The sequence below is a fragment of the Artemia franciscana genome, chromosome 18 (assembly GCF_032884065.1).
Source record: "Artemia franciscana chromosome 18, ASM3288406v1, whole genome shotgun sequence".
NCBI classification, from domain to species: domain Eukaryota; kingdom Metazoa; phylum Arthropoda; class Branchiopoda; order Anostraca; family Artemiidae; genus Artemia; species Artemia franciscana.
The window spans coordinates 5,724,219-5,745,779 of NC_088880.1; the positions used below are offsets into that span (position 1 = coordinate 5,724,219).

General features: G+C 35.9%; 1 protein-coding gene across 1 annotated transcript; it reads left to right on the forward strand.

Annotated features, from left to right (window-relative positions):
• Window positions 1–2,442: 2,442 nt before the first annotated feature.
• On the forward strand, window positions 2,443–21,189 carry LOC136038532 (uncharacterized). The gene is made up of 2 exons (XM_065721638.1): window positions 2,443–2,669; window positions 19,895–21,189. Exons 1-2 carry the CDS (start codon window positions 2,569–2,571, stop codon window positions 21,087–21,089), a joined length of 1,296 nt encoding a protein of 431 aa, XP_065577710.1. The 5' UTR covers window positions 2,443–2,568; the 3' UTR covers window positions 21,090–21,189.
• Window positions 21,190–21,561: the final 372 nt, after the last annotated feature.

Here is a 21,561-nt window from a genome sequence, read left to right on the forward strand (position 1 = left end):
AATTTTTTGCAAATCGAAAATGACACAGTTGTTAAGCTTTTTGGCGGTTTTTTTTTATTTTTATGACGAAAGGAGCACATCTCCCCCTCTCACGGAAAACTTTTTAGCAGAAAAATAGGCATTTTACGTCTTGTCTGAAGCGGAATCATATGAATTTTTTATTTATATGATCCGGCGCATTCAGTTGGCCTTTTGTTTCTTCATGACCACCTACCATTGCCAATTTTCTAACAGAAATGAAAGCAGGTATTCCCACTGAAATTTGTGGGAACCAGGGCACCCAGGATGAACAGAACGTGAAGATAATCATTTTCAGACGCATATTCCCCTTTTCCAGCCCTCAATGTGTTCGAAACTTACGGAACAGGCTATTCAACAACCTACCTTCCGCATACGATTGTTTATCTTTAAGGACCTGGCGTTGTATTGGTCTACCTTTTATTAAGTTCCGGTTTATTTCAGGGTAGGGGTATTTGTTTTCATGTAAATGGCTACGCAAAGATTATAAATCGCACTGTACCGTAATCATATAGTTTTGCACATATTGAACATACGTGGTAATCGGTGATAAACATAGAATCATATTGTTTGTACCACCAAATAATTAGGAAACAACTAAAAAGTTATGTAGTTTGAGGCGATGAAACGTAGTCTTAACTCGTACATGCTCAAATCTTAGGGAATATGAACTTACAATTTGTTCAGTTTCCTGTTTTGGGACAAAATATTAAAGCTTTAGCTTGTATACATGGTGTATTTCAAAACTAGCAACATTGATTGGGTGTCAGGAAGCAGATAGTAAAATTAGTTTTAAGAATACTTTATTTTTGAGACCAACTTTAAGGAATGGGTCATCATTTTCCTTATTTAAAGATAAGATTCTTTTCAGTGCACACATTTTGTAGGTTCTGAGGATTTTATGACATTTGTGTTTAATCGATGGCGAAGGGACAAAATAAAAGCATCATCTCTTGCAACAGTTTCGTCGGCGAAACTGGCCAATGGTTTTGCCAGGTCAATATATCAATATATAAAGATAAGACTATTTTGTGTGCACACATTTTTTAGGTTCTGAGGGTTTTACATTTGTGTTTAATCGATGGCGAAGGGACAAAATAAAAACATCAACTCTTTGGCCAGTTTCGCCATCGAAACTGGCTAGTATAGTTCACCAGGGTTAAAGATTTATTTCTTGGCTCCGAAGAAAAATCATTCTGGGTACTGCAAATATAACCTCGATGACTTCAAATGTAAAGGGTAATTTATTTTGGTGACGCAGTGTGGGATATAAAGTTTTGTGGAGAGAGACTTATGTAGATGTTCAGTTACATGGTTATGATTTGTATAACTGGTGAGCTGTCAGAATTGTAGAGATATGAGCTCACTTTAACAAATACATTTTACTGCTTAAAGGATTTACATTAGAATCAAAAATTTAAAAAGTAAATTTGAAAAACTTTGCAGCGTAATTAAACCTTAAGACCAAGCCATTTTCTTGCAAAAAAAATATTTCAATTATTTGTTTATGTATAATCTCTGATTGGAAAAATAAAAACAAAATAAAAATAAACAATTTACAGAAGAAATTTACACATGGAAAGCCCTTGAATTTTAATAAAATCAGAGAGCGGTAAAATAAATTTATAGACATGTGTGACATAATTATAGCTTAGGAAACATTTTGTCTCGGCATAATCTATTATGTTAGCATACTCCCGTGTAATGAACTTAAAGAGGTACGTTATGCGACATCGCCTGGAATGAGGTTTTATGTCGACGCTGGGCTTTGCAGCTGGGCACTCCGTAAATGGAGAATTCTGCTCCCACTATCATGACAATGTCAACTTCATTAATTCACATTATTACTAAGCCCAAGAATTTTAATAAAATTGTGGAGAGACATAATAAATTTAAAACATTTGTGAAACATTTGATTTTGAGAAACAGTTTGGTCTTATAGGTTATGTGTTAAAAAGTTTATTATAACGGGTTTATATTAACGTCAAATGGGATCGTCTGGGAGTAAGGTTTATTTAGGTGTTGAGTTGTGTTTCTTGGAGCTACATAAATGGGAAGTTTGAAGTTACTATTAAGTTACTTGAAGTTACTAAGTTGAAGTTACTATTATAAAGATACCAGGTCCCATTATTGCTAAGCCCAAGAATTTTACCAAAATCGTGAAATGCGATAATAAATTTTAAAAAATCTGTGGCGTAATTAAACCTTGAGAAATAAACTGCTACTGTATATTTTGCAAAAAAAGTTCATCATAACGGGTTCATATTATTATTTTTTTTTTTTTTATACAGCAAACATATGTTTAATTGAATGGAGGTAAAGACAGCCAATTTTAATTACCCGTCTTTAATGTCTGCTTGCCAGTGAATCTTCGAAACCTGAAATACTGACCGGTTTTTTTTTTAGAATTTTACTTTCTTTGCAAGGCCTTATGCACAGTGCGTCAATAGTGTTTGGTCAAAGAAGTGCCTAAAGGTGCCTACCCGCTCAGGGTAAAATTGGGGGTTAAACAAGGGTAACATAAGGGTTTACACCTTCGAAGTGTTTGTAATGCAGAAAATGCGGATATTACTGTTTGTAGTATTTGGTTTTGTTGAATATGGTTTGTCGGCAACAACTTGGAAAGACTTAAATTCTCTGGCTTCAATCAGGCAAGTATTTTTTGTTCTTTTGTTTGGATATAGGTCCAAAGGCGAACGTTTTCAGTGCCCGCTATAATGTCAGTTCTTACCACCATAACTATCACAATATATTTTTTGGTCAATGTTCCAAACTATTGTTTGTTAATAGATGCATTTTAACTTTTTGAACATCTTTTCTCTCTTACAAAATTACCGCAAACTCACCGTTATGGAGTTATTATATATTTGCACATTAGGGAGGGGGGTAAAGCATAGCATATATTAAATACAGCAATGGTTGTTTAAGTATTTAATCTATGCTATGCTTTACCCCTTCACTCCCCTGATGTGCAAATACATAGCCCAAATTTGTTTCTAAACTATTACAAATTCGGAATTTCAAATATCCGATCAACGAAGACGGAAATGATTGCAATTCTGTATGTGTAAATACAAGATATTTAGGCGGGAATAACGGTGAGTTTGTGGTAGTTTTGCAAGAGAGAAAAGATGTTCCAAAAGTCAAAATGCATCTATTAACGATAGTTTCATGAGGTAAAATTCTAGTTAATTGACTTCTTGGTATCTCGGAAAGGGTTTAGGTTAGGAAAATGGAACTTTCAGGGATGAATCTACAGACTAAAGTATGTCCCGGGGAGGTATTTTGAAGCAACTACCTCCAGTCCTTCTCCATCTAGAGGGCCCTGACCTTTGATGACCTTTAAAAATATGTGTGTTATAAAATTGAAATCTTGCAAAATAGATCTTCTGCTTAATTGAAGTACAACAAATTTTTTTTTCAGCTTCATAACTTTGCTCAATTCCATTTTATAAGGTTTTAAAGATATACAAATACAGTTCCTATTTTTTTTTTTTTAAATGTTGTTTTGTCAAAATTTCAATAGGTATAGACCTGTCATGTAGGCAAATTTCAGGGCCCTCTAGAGGGAGAAGGAGTGGAGGTGGGTACTTTAAAATACCTTCCCGGGACATAATTGAGCCTGTAGACCCATCCCTAAAAGTTTCATTTTCCTATCCTAAACCCTTTCCAAGATAGCAAGAAGTCAATTCACTAGAATTTTACCGTTTCATGACCCTAAACAATTGCTCAGGTAATAGGAACATTGACCCATATTTTTGACGAAAAAGTCATGTTGGCACCCCCTTGAAGGTTGCACCCCATAAAAGTCATCCCCCTCGCCCCCTTGCCACGCCACTGTATGGGTTGATCTTTTTCCTGGCTAAAGGCTAAATAGCACAAGAGTTGCTCATTATTGAGCCACTCGTTGTTTAGTATTGATTTGCTCAATTAATTCATTAGTTAAAAGAAAATCAAACCAATTGAATTGCTTTTTAACACCCTTACCAAATATACGACTTGCTGCAAATACATCCTTTGCCAATGCAGGTGGATAAGTCCATACGATATCAAACAGTTCGTGGTAATGAACTGTAGTAAGGAGCGACCCGGCTCAATAGTAACCAAAACTCTAGAAAATGGAATTTTGATACCAATAGCTACATCAAAAGAATCGCATTTTAATCCTGATTTTAAATATATAAGTTCCATCAAGTTTAGTCTTATCCATCAAAAGTTACGAGCCTGAGAAAATTTGCCTTATTTTAGAAAATAGGGGGAAACACCCCCCCTAAAAGTCATTGAATCTTAATGAAAATCACACCATCAGATTCAGCGTATCAGAGAACCCTATTGTTGAAGTTTCAAGCTCCTATCTAGAAAAATGTGGAATTTTGTATTTTTTGCCAAAAGGCAGATCACGGATGCGTGTTTATTTGTTTGTTTTTTTTTTGTTTTTTTTTCCCAGGGGTGATCGTATCGACCCAGTGGTCCTAGAATCTTGGGAGAGGGCTCATTCTAACGGACATGAAAGTTCTAGTGCCCTTTTTAAGTGACCAAAAAAACTGGAGGACACCTAGGCTCCCTCCCGCGCTAATTATTTTCCCAAAGTCAATGGATCACAATTCTGAGATAGCCATTTTATTCAGCGTAGTCGAAAAACCTTGTAACTATTTCTTTGGGGACGACTTACTCCCCCACAGTCCCCTTGGGAGGGGCTACAAGTTACAAACTTTGACCAGTACTTACATATAGTAATGCTTATTGGGAAGTGTACAGACGTTTTCAGGGGGATTTTTTTGTTGGGGGAGGGGTTGACAAGACGGGGATATGTTGGGGGAACTTTCCGTCAAGGAATTTGTCATGGGGGAGGAAAATTTCCATGAAGGGAGCGCAGGATTTTCTAGCATTATTTAAAAAAAAACAATGAAAAAATAAATATGAAAAGTTTTTTCAACTGGAAGTAAGGAGCAGCATTAAAACTTAAAACGAACAGAAATTATTACGCATATGAGGGGCTCACCTCCTAATACCCCGCTCTTTACGCTAAAGTATTTTTAGTGATTTCAACTATTTATTCTACGGCTTTTGTGATTCAGGGGTCATTCTTAATGAATTGGGACAAAATTTAATCTTTAGTGTAAAGAGCGAGGTACTGACGAGGGGGTGAACCCCTCATATATGTAATAAAAACATGAGATTACAAAAGTTCGTTACGTAAGCTAATTTATAAGTTACGTTTATCTTTTACTAATAAAAACATTCGTAAAAAATTAAAAGTTCTAGTTGCCTTTTTAAGTAACCAAAAAATCGCAGGGCAACTAGGCTTCCTCCACCGTTCCTTTTTTTCTCAAAATCATTCGATCAAAACTATGAGAAAGCCATTTAGCCAAAAAAAAAACTTACAAATTTCGTGTTAATTATTCCTCTGCGGAGAGCCAAAATCAAAACATGCATTGATTCAAAAACGTTCAGAAATTAAATGAAAAAAACAAGTTTTTTAGCTGAAAGTAAGGAGCGACATTAAAACTTAAAACGAACAGAAATTACTTCGTATATGAAAGGGGCTGCTTCCTCATCAACGCCCCGGTCTTTACGCTAAAGTTTTTTACTGTTTTAAAAAGCAGAATTAAGAGACAGACTCAAACTTTAGCGTAAAGAGTGGGGCGTTGATGAGGGAGCAGCCCCTTTCATATACGAAGTAATTTCTGTTTGTTTTAAGTTTTAATGTCGCTCCTTACTTTCAGCTAAAAAAAATTGTTTTTTTTATTTAATAGGCTATTAATGACTGTTATTTTATTAGACATTGGCTATTAATTTATTAGTCAGTGAAAAATTTGACTCTGTCTTTTTAAATCTATTTATCCCCATTTGAATGTTTATTTGTTCGTCATAGAAAGGCAGAGGGGTCTGCTGTGACACTTCAGAGAACGATGTAACAAAGTCACTCAAATGTATAGCAAAGCCCCAGAAAGGCAACATTTCAAAAAATAAGCGTTTTATTTCATTTTGTACGTGAAGATTCAGTTTTTGTCAACTGCAAACTATCGGTTTGCAGTTGCGGGGCCTCAAAGTTTAAAAGAGATAGGGTAAATGTTTAGTTTCGTTCCAAGTACTCTAAAGTGTGTATTACTGGATATAGCAAGAATCTGATGATCTCATATTATTTCTTTGTTATTATTAAAGAAGTGCATCCATTTTTTAGCTTTCTTAAATCCCACCTCCAACGAGACTAAAAATGCATAGAGTGGGCTTGCTTACAGGTAAGATTACCTATAGAGCGAAGCGTATTAGTTCATGAGCCCTGCGGGCAGTGGGGTGAGGTCTCTATTCTATATTTACTCAAAAAAGAGTGATAAAACTAAAAAAAAGGAAAAGAAAACCTCAAGCGAGGTTTATGAAATAAATATAGAATACAGATCTCGCCCAGCTGCCAGCTGCTTCGCTCTATATGTTATGTTACTTGTAAGCAGGTCCATTTTACGCATTTTTAGTTTGTCCCGTGGAGGAAGAGGGTCAACCAGAAACGGAAGCGCTTCAAGAAATTGCCTGGGAAAATTGTCAATTTCGGGGAAAATTGCCTGGGGAAAACTTTCTAAGGGATTGAAATTTTGGGGGGATTTTTCCGTGGGAGAAATTCTCCATTGGGGAATTTTTCACGGGATAAAATCTCCTTTGGACGAGAGAATTTTCCGCAAGAGAAACTTTCTATTAAGATAATGGGAAGAGAGAATTTACAGGAAGAATTTTTCAGAGGGAGGATTTCCGGTATGGTTTGAAAACGATTAGAAACTAAAAAAAAATCGTCTTCAAATGAAAGTAGGCTAAAAAGAATTTTTCAGGCGGAATTGTCGGCAAGAAAATTTTCGAGGGTAATTTTCAGCAGGGATGGAATTTCCTGGGGAAGGGGATCTTACGCTGGAGGAACTATTCCAGGAGGAACTTTCATAGGGGTGGATTTTTTATAGAGGGAAGAGGTGGATTCGCCAGGATTATTTGAAAAGCGATCAGACATTAAATTAAAAAAAAGATTTTTCAGTTTAAAGTAATGAGCAACGTTAAAACGAAAATAAATTATTCGTATATGAGGGGGGATACCCTGTCCTCAAAACCTCTCTCTTTACGCCGAATTTGGACTTTTTGCCCAATTCTTCAAGAATTGAATTCTTTTTATTGGGAAGACATCTTTTGGGGAGGGGGACTTTTCTATGGGGGAAATTTTCCGAGGGGATAATTTTCTTTTGGGAGGGAAGTCTCCGAATGGGAACTTTTGAAGGGAAGCTTTACACTAGGGAATTTATCAGAATTATTCTTTTTATTTGACTTACTTTCTCTTTTCCAATTCAATTTTACCTGCGGAGATATTCCGAAGAAATTGCCCGAGGAAAATTTTTACCTAACTAATTTAACCTAGTTTTCCACGGGAGACACTTTCCATTGAATATTTGGAGGGGAAAATTTCTAGGAAAAATTTCCACTGATGGAGGATTTCCGGCATGATCTGAAAAATGACAAGAAATATAAAAAAAACAAGTCTTTTTTAAAATGAAAGTAGGTTAGATCGAATTTTCCAGGTGGTATTTTCCGCCATAAATTTTTGGCGGTAATTTTAAGCAGGGATGGGATTATCTGGGGGAAGGAGGATCTTAAGAGGGGGGATTTCCCAGAAGTAATTTTCATGGGGTGGGATTTTCCATAGAAGGAAGAGGCAGATTTTTCGGCATTATTTGAAAAATGATCAGAAATCGAAAAAAAAACATTTTTTTCAACTAAGAGAAAGGAGCATCATTAAACCTTAAAACGGAAAGAAATTTTCCCGTATATCAAGGGGGATGTCTGTTCCTCAATGCCTCACTCTTTACGCTAACTTTTGACTTTTGCCCCAATTCTTTAAGAACAACTTCTGAAAGGTCGTTATTTAGAACAATAATTTTTTTAATCAAAAAAACTTTGGCATGAATAGTGAAGCATTGAGGAAGGGTTATCCCCTCATATATGGAATGGTTTCTGTTCTCTTAAGTTTTAATGTTGCTCCTTGATTATTCTTGAAAAAACATATTTTTTATTTAATCACTGAAAGGAAGAACAAATTCTCAGGGGAATATATTGACATGTTACTGATTTTGGATAACCAATAATAGCCAGTAGTTAATTTTTCTTTATGCCGAGCCCGAATAATTCCAAATCTGGGTTTTTATGATATTGATTCATGTAAACGCAATTTTTTGCATTTTTTGTACGTTATTATGGCTCTGGAAAAAATTGTGCAAAATACTCTTTAATTACAATTTTTGTTATTAAACTTCGGCAAAACCAAGAGTAAATTTGAGCAAAAAATTGATCTGAAATATCGAAATCGATATGTTGATTATTGAATATCGAAAGTATAAATATCGATATATCGTTTAATCAAATTATCGCCCAACACTAGGTATATCTGCAAAATATCTGGAATGATCAAGGTGATAAGAGTAGAACTTTCAAATTGTTCTGAGGGGAATGATGAAATAATTTGAAAGACATTATACAGTATGTATCCAGTTTGTCAGAAGGTTGTATCTGCAATATCTCAGGAAGATTTAGTACATTATGTAGAAGCTATTGAGAAATGTCCAGTGAGATGTTGAGCTATATGAAAATACACTTATTTGCATCAAGTTTGTCCAAAGGGTATATGAGCTAAATCTCTTTTATGGGTTTAAGTCTTAAGATGAAACTTTCCGGGATTATTTGTGTAAAGCAAAAGAAGCCATGTGCATCCAGGTTGTCAAAGGGACATATTTGCGATGGGACACAAAAATATACTATGTCCATCTAATTTGTCAAAGGGCGTTTCTGCAATACCTCAGGAGAAGTTCAGGTCAGTTAATTGAAAATTCCTGGGAATGTTTTTGTTGACGTTGAACGAAATCGAAAGGCATTTTAAAAAAGATAAAGATCCTCCAGAGTCGCTGGTGACACATCAGGTGTCGAATCTACATTTCAGTTTCTGGGCCTTTTTTGTAGGGACACGTAGCAATCTTGTCACCCAATCAAAATGTTCATCTTAGGAGTAGCGGGAATGTGAAACTAAATCGAAGGACGCATCCAGGCTATCAAAAGAGCGTATCCACCATAGCGATTTTTTAGGGAATATTGAGGAGGTTTTAAATTAAATAAAAAGCCAATGCGTGTACTCAGGTTGTCAAAAGGGTAATGTAAAATATCTGAAGAAGAGGGTTTTAAATTGAAACTTTCTGGGACTTTTAAGTGATATAACTGGAGCGCTGTGGACAGTTCTTTGGTTTTGTGGAATTCTTAAGAAAGCTATGAAGAAGATCAAAGCCCTGTATGAAGGGTAGTAGCTTGCCGTACAGACTGAAAACGGACATGGAAAGATTGGCTTTTGAATCTGGTGTGAGGAAAGGATGCCTTTTGTATTCAATCTTAATTGCCAGAGACTTCGTTTTAAGATCTTGCAAGTTATGTGGCAGGGTGCAATTGAATCCTCAGATTTAATTTGATAGCCGGGACTTTGCCAATGGGATAGCTTTTGCTGCTCATTTCACAGAAGATATGCAACAGAATACTGAAGAGCTAACTAAAAAAGCCTAGCTCATCTAGATGATACATTAACTCCGAATGGCACTCGTGATTGAGAGATCATGCTTGAATCACTGATTAAAGTGAAGAATTCTCTCAATGAAATAACTAATGGAGTTCTAGAAAGAACTTTTTGAAGCTGTGGCTGTTCAACAGATGTGTGATCTCCATATTAACATATGGTTGTAAATCCTGGAGCCCATCTAGATCTGTAGAGAAAACGTTACTTGGATTTGAGAACAGTTGCCTGAAAAGAATACTTGCGAAAAGTTGGACCTAGAAACCAAGAGAAATCTCTCACCAAACAGCGTCAACTAAGCAACGACTTAGACGATGATGATACTGTATTTACAAGGACGGCTGGTAAGGTCATAAAGTTACAAGAATCCGACAAGGACGACTTATGTATGAAGATTGGTTCTGAATTTTTCTGAGCCCCCAGAAAGAGGTAGACAATGGATCACAATCGGCTGTCCCCTTGAAGATGAAGCAAGAGTTCTACAATCATCTCTCAATGAACTGTGGTCTATGGCTCAGGATCATTTGACGTGGAGGTTAAGTATTACAGCCCTATACGCCACTAGGCTTTGGAGAGTCTAAGTAAGCCAGCCATCTTGAATATGCATTTGCCAACCTCAAGAAAAATTAAAGGAAGAAAGTTCAAAACCCAAATTTTAAACATTTTGAATGTTCAAAATTAAAAAAACTTGAATGTTAAAAAACAATTTAGAATGTTCAAATTGCAGTTGTCAAGTTCAAGTTCTTTATTAATCAATAGGAAAGGTTTTCACAAAACTATCAAATTAATGACTCACGGTGAGAAAAACTCGTGTGTGGGCTTATACATTCAACTATAAATTAACAATACTATCTCCAGATACTGGAATAAAAAGATTGCTCTTCAACTCTCCTTATAGTAACAAAAACAAAACTCCCAATAAATTCAAAAAAACAAATAAAAATAAATAAAATGAAACGAGGAGCATCTACCCCAGAAATTAAATCAAATTAATAATTACTAACTATGTGATTCTCTAATCTAATTTTACTATTAACCAGCGATTTATTCAAATCTACGAAACATAAGTGGAATGAAATCCTTCGGAGGGCTTACAGAAGAGCGTTACAGCAGCCAAAATCCTGTTTGTATTAATTTCTGATCGTTTTGTTTAATTTCTACTCGTTTTAACATTTATTTATTTATCTGTATCAGCAACTGTTGTTTATGAGTTTTGATTATTTTTTTTTTATTCTCTTTTTGGACATTTTTATTTTAATGCGTGTAGCCAATTTTCGCTCCGGGCTTCTGTCACAATTTATGAGGCTTCCAAGATGTTTGAATTCTACAACTTTCTCTAGCTCATAGGAACAAACATTCTGTGGACAGTCCGGCTTTGTATTTATGTTGTTGTTCATGACGCACGTTTTTTAAGGGCACTGATTGACAATCCAACTTTTTCGGATGTATTTGTGAGTTCTGTCATATTCTGTTGTAACTCTTCTAATAGATGATAAAGGAGCACCAAGTCATCAGCATAATCACAATATAAGACGGTGTAGCTTTTATTCAACTGAATCCCTCCAACAAAGTGACAGGTCCACAGGGATGAACTTGCAGAACAATCGTCAGTTCTAACAGCACCCAGCATATCATTATATAGAGCCACAATAATGCTAATAATCTTTCCCGGGAGGCCAGAGTGCCGCTATATCATCGAGATTCTTTATGGACATAACCAAAATCCATTAAAAGTTCAATAAGCGCTATTAATATTTCAGTCTGTCATCTGTTCGATTATTCAATCAGTATTTTTAAACTAAAAATTAAATCAGCAAAGGATTTGCCTGGCCAAAAAACCACATTGATCGTTCCTCAGGATTACATCAATTTTTGACCGAATTTGGTTGAGGAGTATTCGTCATAGGACTACTTCCTACGGACTGCGAGGTGATACCTCGCCAACTGTTAAAGTTAACGGTACAATCTTTCTTAAAAGTTTAACAATGGCCCCTTTCTTCCAGTTAGTGTAGACACTCCTATTTTCCCAAATCTAATTCAGAATTTCTAGTAGAAGTTTCGCTACGATCGCAGCATCATATTCCAACAGCTCAGGTTGTGGGCTGTCAACTCCAGCAGCTTTTCCGTTCTTCAGCTTTCGCAGCACGGGTCCGACGTTAAACAGTCGACGTTAAACAGACGTTAAACAGGGTTCTGCTTTGTCTAATATAGAAAAATTATGTCCATACATTTGAAGATATCTAGTTCAAAAATAAAACTCAAATTGTTTCCAATAAGATAAATAAAATAAACTGTTTTGTGTCTTGGAGAGAGAAGGGGTGTAGTACACTAATTATAACCCTTGATTAGCATTGAGATTCTTTTTGTGGTACTTTTGATGTTTTGACACATTAAAATATGATCTCAAAATTTGAAATCGTTTTCGGTAAACCGCAAATGATGCCATAGTCTTTAAGAGGACAGTAGCCTTACCCTTGCTGGTCGCAATTTCTATTCATTTCAAGTTGGACATGATGATTCATTTTAGTATTTGTTTATTTGACTATATATATGTTCATCGACTATAATATCTATTATGTTTACGTTTAATCTCATTATATAAACATCTATTTTTTCGGGTTTATTTAATAATTGATAGCAATTTCTGTTCATTTTAAGTATATTTGAGTCGGAGGGAGCGCTGTAATTAATTTTTCCCTGGGCACCAACCAACCCTAGGAACAGCTCTGAATGTCATCAACAAACCATTAGATCAAAACTATCTGTATATAACACTTTCTACGAGTATGTTCTTTTGATTCGTTTTGTTGAGAACTGGTCAGGTGGAAGAGAAAATAAATCCGCTTCCTGTAGTAGTATTTCTCGTTTGTCAGGTTTACTCGAAAGCCCGTGACATTAGGAAAACTAAAAACAAATATTTGATCATTGCAACATTAAAAATTTAGCAGTAAGGTATATGGAGGAACTGGTGGAGAGAAGCCTCCTCAAATTTTTTTTTAATAGTTATAACCCTAAATAAAGTTTAAATGCTTTAGTTCAACTCCTGTCCACCATAACAGTGATTTTAACAATAGAAGAACTATATTCAGATATGGCATACAAGCAAGAGTTAGTGGACAGGGGGCAACGCAAAAGTAATAACAAAGACAAAAGTTGATCAGACTAAAGAAACAAATGGACTGTCACTTTGAAAAGCACCATGATTTGCCTGTGGTCATATGCCTTTTTTACCCTCCCCCTTCTTCTTTATCACAAAAAACATATATTAGTTTCTGAGTCAAGATTGATTTAGAACTCCGTGAATTTGTTTTTCACCGTGATATGGGCCCTTTTGATTTTTGGCCAAAAGTTGAGTCAGAATTCAATCCAATATATTTGAAAATTTTATTTATGAATTGACTAATAAAATAGTAATTCTAATGTAAATTAGAGCAAGGAAAGTTAATCAAAAATAATTTGAATTAAATTGAAAAATAATCAAATTTAAGTTAATTATCATAAATAAGCGAATAGATTCGTCAATAAATTAAAGTTTTGTTATGATACATTTTTAGACATGACATTGTATATACAGAGGAGGCTAAATATCTTTTTTAATGTTGAGAAAATGAACATTGTAGTAGATTTTTTGTGGATGGAAGGTGTCTGGTTGGAAAATTGCCACAGAAAAGGGGCATTCAAAAAGTTGAAGGTATGGTAGAACAAAATAACAAAAAAGGCAAATAAATTAACATTCCGTAAATAATTGTATTAGTATTTTTTTTTTTTTTGGGGGGGGCTGGTTGGGAAATTTCTGGAGAAACGAGGCAATCAAAAAGGTTGAAGGTATGGTAGAAAAAAAATTCGAAAATAATAAGAGATGCAAATTATATAGAAACCATGGAAATAACAAGTTAATGGAAATCGAATGATGTCTATTAGGGTGTCAATAACTATTAAATCAGCCTTGATTTGTCTCAGAAGTTTCGACACTACCTGTCAAAGTAAACTAACAACAACAATACTTTCTTGGAAAATATAATGTTACCTTCTGTCTAACAGTAGCAGGTTATGCAAATAACAGTAAATAAGGATATATCAAATTGCTGTCAGTATTATTATATAATGTCCAAGGGACATCTAGGCTGTAAAAGGTGAATTAAAACCTAGTGCTTGGCGGTTTTACAGAAGTTTCGAAAAAATACATTGAAAGCCTACTTTTTTGCTCTTGATATGGCCATCTAATTAGGCATGAGCTTCTGGTAGTGGTATGGCAGATGAAGCCTCCGAATTTGACGACACTATTCTATGTGTTTTCTTTATTCGACTTCATGGTAATTGTATGATAAACACCCTACCGCTCAAGTTGTTCATTCATTGACGCATTATAGAAACAGCTTAGCGTGGGACAAGACAAGAAGAAGTGACAAAGGAAAAGTATGACAAAGTGACAAAGGAAAAGTGACATGCAATACATTTGCACAATAGGGATTGGGGGGGGGCAAAGTGTTTGGAAAGTGTAAATTTAAGAAACAATTCTCACTACATAATCTGCAGAATAATTGAACCTAATACATTAGCGATGTAGACCCGAAATACTTGCGGGACCCGCAGGACCTAAATTTGCTATGGCTCAGACACACGTAAATATATCAGAAATTATTACGAGTGTGGAGTCCGGTATTGTTAGCTCTCATGGTGAGGTTGAAAATCCAGACCTACTCAGAGGAGAAATAATAAAGTGTTCTTGATTATAAGCCGTCATTGTCGCTTTCAACTCAATCAAAGGAAGAAATTAAAATCCTCCAAAATTTGAAGAGATAAAAATACAGTAATTACTAGAGCGGTCAAAGGAAACAGTTGTGATTACGGATTCTACAGATTATCAAAATAAAATAAATGCCATTCATGGATTAAAATACCTGCAAAAAATAAAAACTGATCCCACAAATAAATACACACAGCAGTTGAGAAAAGAATTAGTAATTTTATGAAACAATAGACTAATCACCCCTGAAATTTAAAGAAAATTCTACCCCAAAAGTTTCCCAACCCCAAAATTTTATGGTCTACCTAAAATCCATAAGAAGGATACTCCGTTACGTCCTATCGTAGCGTGCTACAGTTCTCCAGCTACAGGTTTAGGAAAGTTCTCAGCCACAATTTTTAAACTTCTTCTAATCACACAGAAATCTTATATAAAAAATTCCATAGATCTTGTTGACAAGCTGAAAATCCAAGCATAACAGAAAAAACTGTCTTATCTAGTTTTTATGCAGTTTCCATGTACACTTCATCCGATGCCCATAAATTTGAACAGACCTTACAAAGAAAACTAGAGGAAAATTCTGCTTGGTCAGGTTATGAAACCTTGGAAATTGACACAATAATGACGCTTGGACGTTTTTGCAACAAGTTCTCTTTGATTTTAATTTCGGAGAAAAATTTTCCTTCAAATCAAGGGCCTACCCATGGACACTGTTTTATTTACTTTTTTGGCAAATTTTCACATTGATTTCATAGAACAATCTGCTTTGAATAGTTTCCCCTTAAAACTTTCTCTCTGGTTTCGCTTCGTTGATGGTATTCTTGCTGTTTGGGAACATGGTCAGGACTCTCTAAAAGAATTTTTGCCACATTTGAACTCTTTTGATTTGAATTCACAATAGAACTGGAAGATTCAAGAAAGCTCCCTTTCTTGGATGTTCTAATTAACCCTTCTTTGGTCACCTCTTCTGGTGACCCTCCTTTGTTCGCCTCTTTTTTGTGACCCTTCTATGGTCACATCTTCTGGTGATATTCCTCTTGACCCTTCTTTGATCGCCTCTTCTGGTAACACTCCTCTTGACTCTTCTTTGGTCGCCTCTTCTGGTGACCCTCCTCTTGACCCTTCTATGGTCACATCTTCTGGTGACCCTCCTCTTAACCCTTCTTTGATCACCTCTTCTGGTGACCCTTCTCTTGACCTGGCGTTTGTGTTTGATATAACTAGTTTAGGTGCCAATAAAGTGTCAATAGTTATCTGAAGGAGATAAGACAAAAGCATCAAAGTGGAAAATTTGTGTAGTTATTAAAAATTGTTACGGATGAGCCACTGATGGTTTCTGAGGAAAGTGAAAGGAACTTAAGGCCATTTTTGACAGTGAAAATTATTTTTCACTAGTTGTTTGAGTCTCAATAAACTTGAGTTTGCAAGTTCGAAAAATATTGCTTTCATTTTATAAGTGTTTGATTCACAGAATTAAAAAGGTGAAATTTATAGGCTGATTTCTAGGCTAGTCTATGGATTCATAGGCTATTTGTCCCAGGACTCGAAATGAAAGTGGAACGATAGGTAATGTTCCCTGAGACAGCTATAGGAAAACCTATCTCTTATAAAAATTCCATAGAATGCTATCGGACTAAGATACAACCACGTTAATCTTCTAGATTGTTAAGATACTAGCACGTCTATTACCAAGAACATACCTTTACGAAAGTCCTTGATTCCGCTTCTGAATTGAATCGCAAATCCAATTACAACCTAGCAGTTGTCAAGAGTTTGTAAGTTCCATCCCTGTTCCAAGTAGGGGCACATCTAAAGCAAAATCTTGGGGGTCCCAATGTGACTAGAGCGCCAATAAGCAAAATCTTGGGGGGAGATGTGACAAAGGTGCCAATAATTGACCAAGTTGACAAATTTACTTTAAAAAAGTGAAACACAGAAAAAACGAGGATCAAGGGCGCCCGAAAATATTGTGGGATGGGAGGGGTCCCTCGGCCCCCTGGATCCGCACGTGGCTCCAAAGCAGTGTACCGTACCAACATTTAAGTTTCCCAAGAGTTTGGAAATCCACCCGCGACATTTCCTGTTCCCAGAGAGTGTGCCGTGGCGAAATTGCATAATTAGGCCACGCGGCTTGTGAAGAAAATTTCCCATCATAAGTTTTTGTTATGTAAAGAAGGAATGATAAACGTAACATTTTTCGTTGGTCTTTTTAAGAAAGGTTTTTCTTAGAAGTTGAGCTGTGACTAAAATGATTAACAAAAAAAATGTTGAGAAGCATTCCCCCACCCAACAGAAATAATGAGAGCTCCTGTTAGTGACAACAGTGAAAGAAATTAACACCTCTTCAAAAATGTATTCAGCTCTAAATTATTTTATATCTTCTCTTAAAATCCGTTTTTTTTATTTAAATGACAAAAATAGCATTGTGCACGAGCGACACCCCTCATTTCTCAAAAAGGCTGTTTTCCTTTTTGTTTAAACGATTTTCCATTAAATTTTCTTCCGGGGACTTATTACCCCATGTGTCTAAGTGGAGGGCAAGACCTTGGAAATTGAGTTTTAAGTATTTCCTTCAATTGCATTCTCTTGCCCGAAACCCCCCAGTTCCTACAAAATAAACCACCCTATGTGTGTGTAACGTCAGGGCGTATTTTTTCATTAAATTTCCTTCCAGGGACCCCGTGTGTCTATGTGGAGGGCAAAACCTTGGAAATTGAGTTTTAAGTATTTCCTTCAATTGTATTCTCTCGCCCGAAACTCCCAGCTCCTATAAAATAAACCATCCTATGTGTGTGTGACGTCAGGGCGTATTTTTTCATTAAATTTCCTTCCAGGGACTTATTACCCCGTGTGTCTATGTGGATGGCAAAACCTTAGAAATTGAGTTTTAAGTATTTCCTTCAGTTGTATTCTCTCGCCCGAAACCCCCAGTTCCTACAAAATAAACCATCCTATGTGTGTGTAACATCAGGGCGTATTTTTTCATTAAATTTCCTTCCAGGGACTTATTACCCCATGTGTCAATGTTGAGTGCAAAACCTTGGAAATTGAGTTTTAAGTATTTCCTTCAATTGTATCTCTCGCCCGAAACCCCCAGTTCCTACAAAATAAACCATCCTATGTGTGTGTAACGTCAGGGCGTATTTTTTCATTAAATTTCCTTCCAGAGACTTATTACCCCGTGTGTCTATGTGGAGGGCAAAACCTTGGAAATTAAGTTTTAAGTCTTCCCTTCAATTGTATTCTCTCGCACTAAACCCCCAGTTCATACCAAATGAACCATCCTATGTGTGTGTAACGTCAGGGCATGTTTTTCAGGCTCAAGATCCCGATCTAGACTTTGGAAATTTTCCTTTTTTAACCCAAAAGTACTTGTTGCTCTTTATTCATCTGAAATTATATCCTCTTCGTCAAAAATTCTTTACAGTCCATTTTCATATAATGTTCTTTTTTCTCCTTTTTGACAAAAATACTTTTGCGAATGATTTATAAAAGCGTTTTGCAATAGATAACGGCCATTTCTCGGGATATTCCATCACCATTTTCGGAGTCTTGCCATTGATAACGGGTTTTCTAGGGATTTTAACCATTTTAGGAATTTCTTATTAATAATTGCTTTTGTAGGGATTTTTCACCAGTCTTTTAGGGACTTGGAAAAAACATGAATTGGAAACGATGACGCTTCCCCCTTAGTAGATCAAAATATTTGGCTTTATACCGAATTTATGAGCAGTCAACATATCATTTTTATACAAAATAGATAAATTCTCTCTTTCTACATGTGACCAAAGTTTGACACTTAAACATTAAATAAGAGGTCCTGGATACTGATATACATCCATATCTCTTCCAGAAAAAGACAATGGCAACATGGATGCTGAGAACAATATTTGGATTGAGACGCTTGACGTTCCTTCTTATAAGTTTTAAAACAGGAATACTCTTTTTACTTAAAAATTTATGCTCGGGTTTGTCAGCTTTCCAGTTTATCTTCATTTATACTATCTTTTGAGTTACCTTCCATTACACTTCTTATAGTTCTTTTCAATGAGACAACTTAAAGTACATTACTCTTTTCTTTCAATTTTAATTTTTTTGCTGTGGTGCTTTCTGTCTGGGAGCAAACTGTGATCTAAAATCTTTCTTTCGAACACTGTAATCCAACCTTTCCACTTATTTTGTCTTTGGCAATGATGGAGTGTTGGGTTGTCTGAAAACCTTATTTTATTCAAAGGAAGAATTAAAAAGTATTTTTGGAATAATTTGTAAACTATGGTGGTTAAAATTCATCTTCTTATTTTTTTGATCATTTTATTATGGTATATGATAGATACTGACAACTCTGTATTCTCAAAAGTCAGAAATCTTGCTCTTTTCTTCAAAGCTTTCCTATTCGGTTACATCAACCAATATCTTTAATAGCTTTCAATATTTCATCACAGATCAACCAATAGCTTTAATATTTCATCTCATCGATTTTTTGAGTGGCCTTAGGACTAGTAGTTCTCATCTCAGCTTCAATAATCTGGAAAAATCACTTTTGTTCAACCTTCTGGGAAACGATTAGAGACTGGAATAGAAACAGACACATAATTATTGGAATTGGGAAGTGACTGCAGGATAGGCCAAGAGTTTTGAGGTCCTGTTACCGAAGTTGGAGTACTGATGTAAACCAGTTGCCCTTTCAATAGAAAACCATACGTGGGGATTGATCCATACTTTTTGTTCAGCCTAGTGTTTGAAATACGTTTAGTTTAAAGCTAAAAAAATAAATAAAAAAGATTAGGGAGTTACGAAAAAAATTAAATGGGCCCAAGTGTTGGCTATCAAATGGGAATAGTAGTTGTGCAGCAAATGGGGCTTTGAAAAAATAAGAATTATTCTTAAAAGAGCAAGGAAATTCGGTCAGACGGACTAATGTGATTCCAACATCAGGATTTTGGTTACCCAGCTGACTGAACGTATTTTAAACAGTAGGCTGTACGAAAAGTGTGGCTCAATCTGGCTTTCTCGGGCTTTAATTAGAAAAAGGTTGCGATGGCTAGTGCACGTTCTGTGGATGAAGTATGACAGATTGCCAAAGATCCTCGATTGAGTCGTCCTCGGTTGAGGTGGTAGTATGTCGTGAGGAAAAATTTAAGGGAATCGGGACTTCCTGGGAGGTTGTAAAGAGGGAGGTTTTGCAGAGATTGGGATGGAAGAGGAGAGTGTGTAGTTGTGCTGGCCTCAGATGGCTTGTGGTTACGGTGAGTTGTTAGTAGTAGTAGTAGTAACATCAGGGCCCCTATGAAAATGGCTTATTATATACTGTTTACCTACGACGGTGAACCATATTAATAAACATGAATATTTGTGGGAATATTGTTTGATAAGCTTATAATATAAATTGCATTCTATTTGGGCTTTTCTGCATACCTGCACCCGAGATGGCTGAGCTGAGGAATCTCCTCCCTCAATACAATCCGGTTTTATTTTATGTCTATATAAATTTATGTCAAATAAGAATAAAATCTCCGAACAAATTATAAAAATAGGCCTTTTTCTTACAGGACTTCCAAGCAGGAGGAGTCGACTCACGCAGCAATTGACGCTATGAACAACTTTGAGAATGCCAATATTATCAACGATGCGGTGGTACAAAAAGCACGAAAACCTATATATATGAATTTGTCCCCTGTAAGAGCTCTATTTCGACGCTTTGGACTTGACGGTCCCTATGCAAACACATTTCTTGGAGCAGTATCTCGTATAGAAGTTACACCTTTTTTAGAAAGACTCAGACTTGGAAGAGCTGTTGACAACTATCAAGGTCTGCAAGAAAATTATCCAGAAGAGTTGGATGTAGGGTTTTGTTTTGCCGAACATTTGTTCTACAGAGCACGACAGACCGATTTAATGAGGTCGTTTTTCCCTCAAAGACGGGCAAGGCGTTCGTCTTTCCTCAACGCATTCTCCAGCATGATCAGTAGTACACCCAGCAGTTCTGTGTTTGATAGTTTAGTAAATGCAGGGGTTTCAGGGCTTCTGGACCACTTGACTAAGAGAAAGACTGATAGTAACTTTGAGACAACACCAGCTGACTCATCAGCTGAATATTTTAGTGCTGACCCTGTTGAAGAGCCTCCAATGACAACCTGGCCTGAAGTTGGCTTTGCCTTTGGAAAAAGATACATTAAAAAGTATTTTGCATCAGCTCAAGGTAATTCACTCAAATCAGACCCAGAAGATGACGAAGAAGACAAACGGTTAATTGAGACAGTAGAAAATCTTGGTCGCTCTTTTATGCTATCTACTTTTGGACTTTTGCCAGGAAGTCCTGCATCGGGGTCCCTTCCTGACATACTTGAAGGCAGATCAATGCCCCTAAGTGAGACAAGAGAGGTGCCAGTATCTCGAACGGGTAATCCGATAATCGATTTCGGAAACATAGCTTTCGATACGTTTCAACGTGCAAGTGATATTTCAAATAGTATGTATTGTGCTAAAAAATATATAGTTAATCACTTATGGGTATTATTCCGAAAATCAGCTCGATCAGCCCTTGGATTTGATGTGTTAGCAAGGGATCTTTCTTGGACTGCTAGGGAATCAGCTCCTTATCTCAACATAACCGAAGGTATGATGCGAAGTTTTGTTACGGATAAGCCGCTAGATATTCCCGAGGAAAGTGAGAGAAACTCAAGGTCGAGTGATTTAGACGATATAGTGGATCTGGTGAACGAACTAATCAGAGAATTGTTATAAAATCGGAACCTTGTTTTTATTTATATATTTATTTAAAACTGTCTCATTGTGCCTGATATTGTGCCCGATTAAATCGTTTTAAAAGCATCAACACCAAAAAGTTCTCAGTCTATCTTGCTGAGGGTAGGGAACACCCATTGGAGTGCCCCTGGATTTCATGAATTGACGCTCCTTTCTAAGTGCTCAACTATTTTCTTTTAGTATACTGTTAAAATTTAACCAATTGACTCACGTAGGAAATTTAGTAAACAAGGTTTTATTTTAAAGAAAATCGAGCCTTTTTGGTCTACGAATAGGACAACGAAGCTCATATTAAAGAGGCTATCATAACAAAATAATAGAAAGAAAATTTTTTATTAATAATATTACGAAAAAAGCTAAAAAATTACAATAATAAATTATATAAAATGAACTAGATTACAAAATAAAAAGAGAATAAAGCAATAAAATTAAATGAAAATACGAAATAATA

What these genes read in the sequence shown, in the direction of transcription:
- LOC136038532 (XM_065721638.1), top strand. Translation starts at nt 2,569, where the DNA reads ATGCAGAAAATGCGGATATTACTGTTTGTAGTATTTGGTTTTGTTGAA. An exon ending in AATTCTCTGGCTTCAATCAG is followed by an intron (nt 2,670 to 19,894) that starts GCAAGTATTTTT and finishes TTTTTCTTACAG; the next exon opens with GACTTCCAAGCAGGAGGAGT.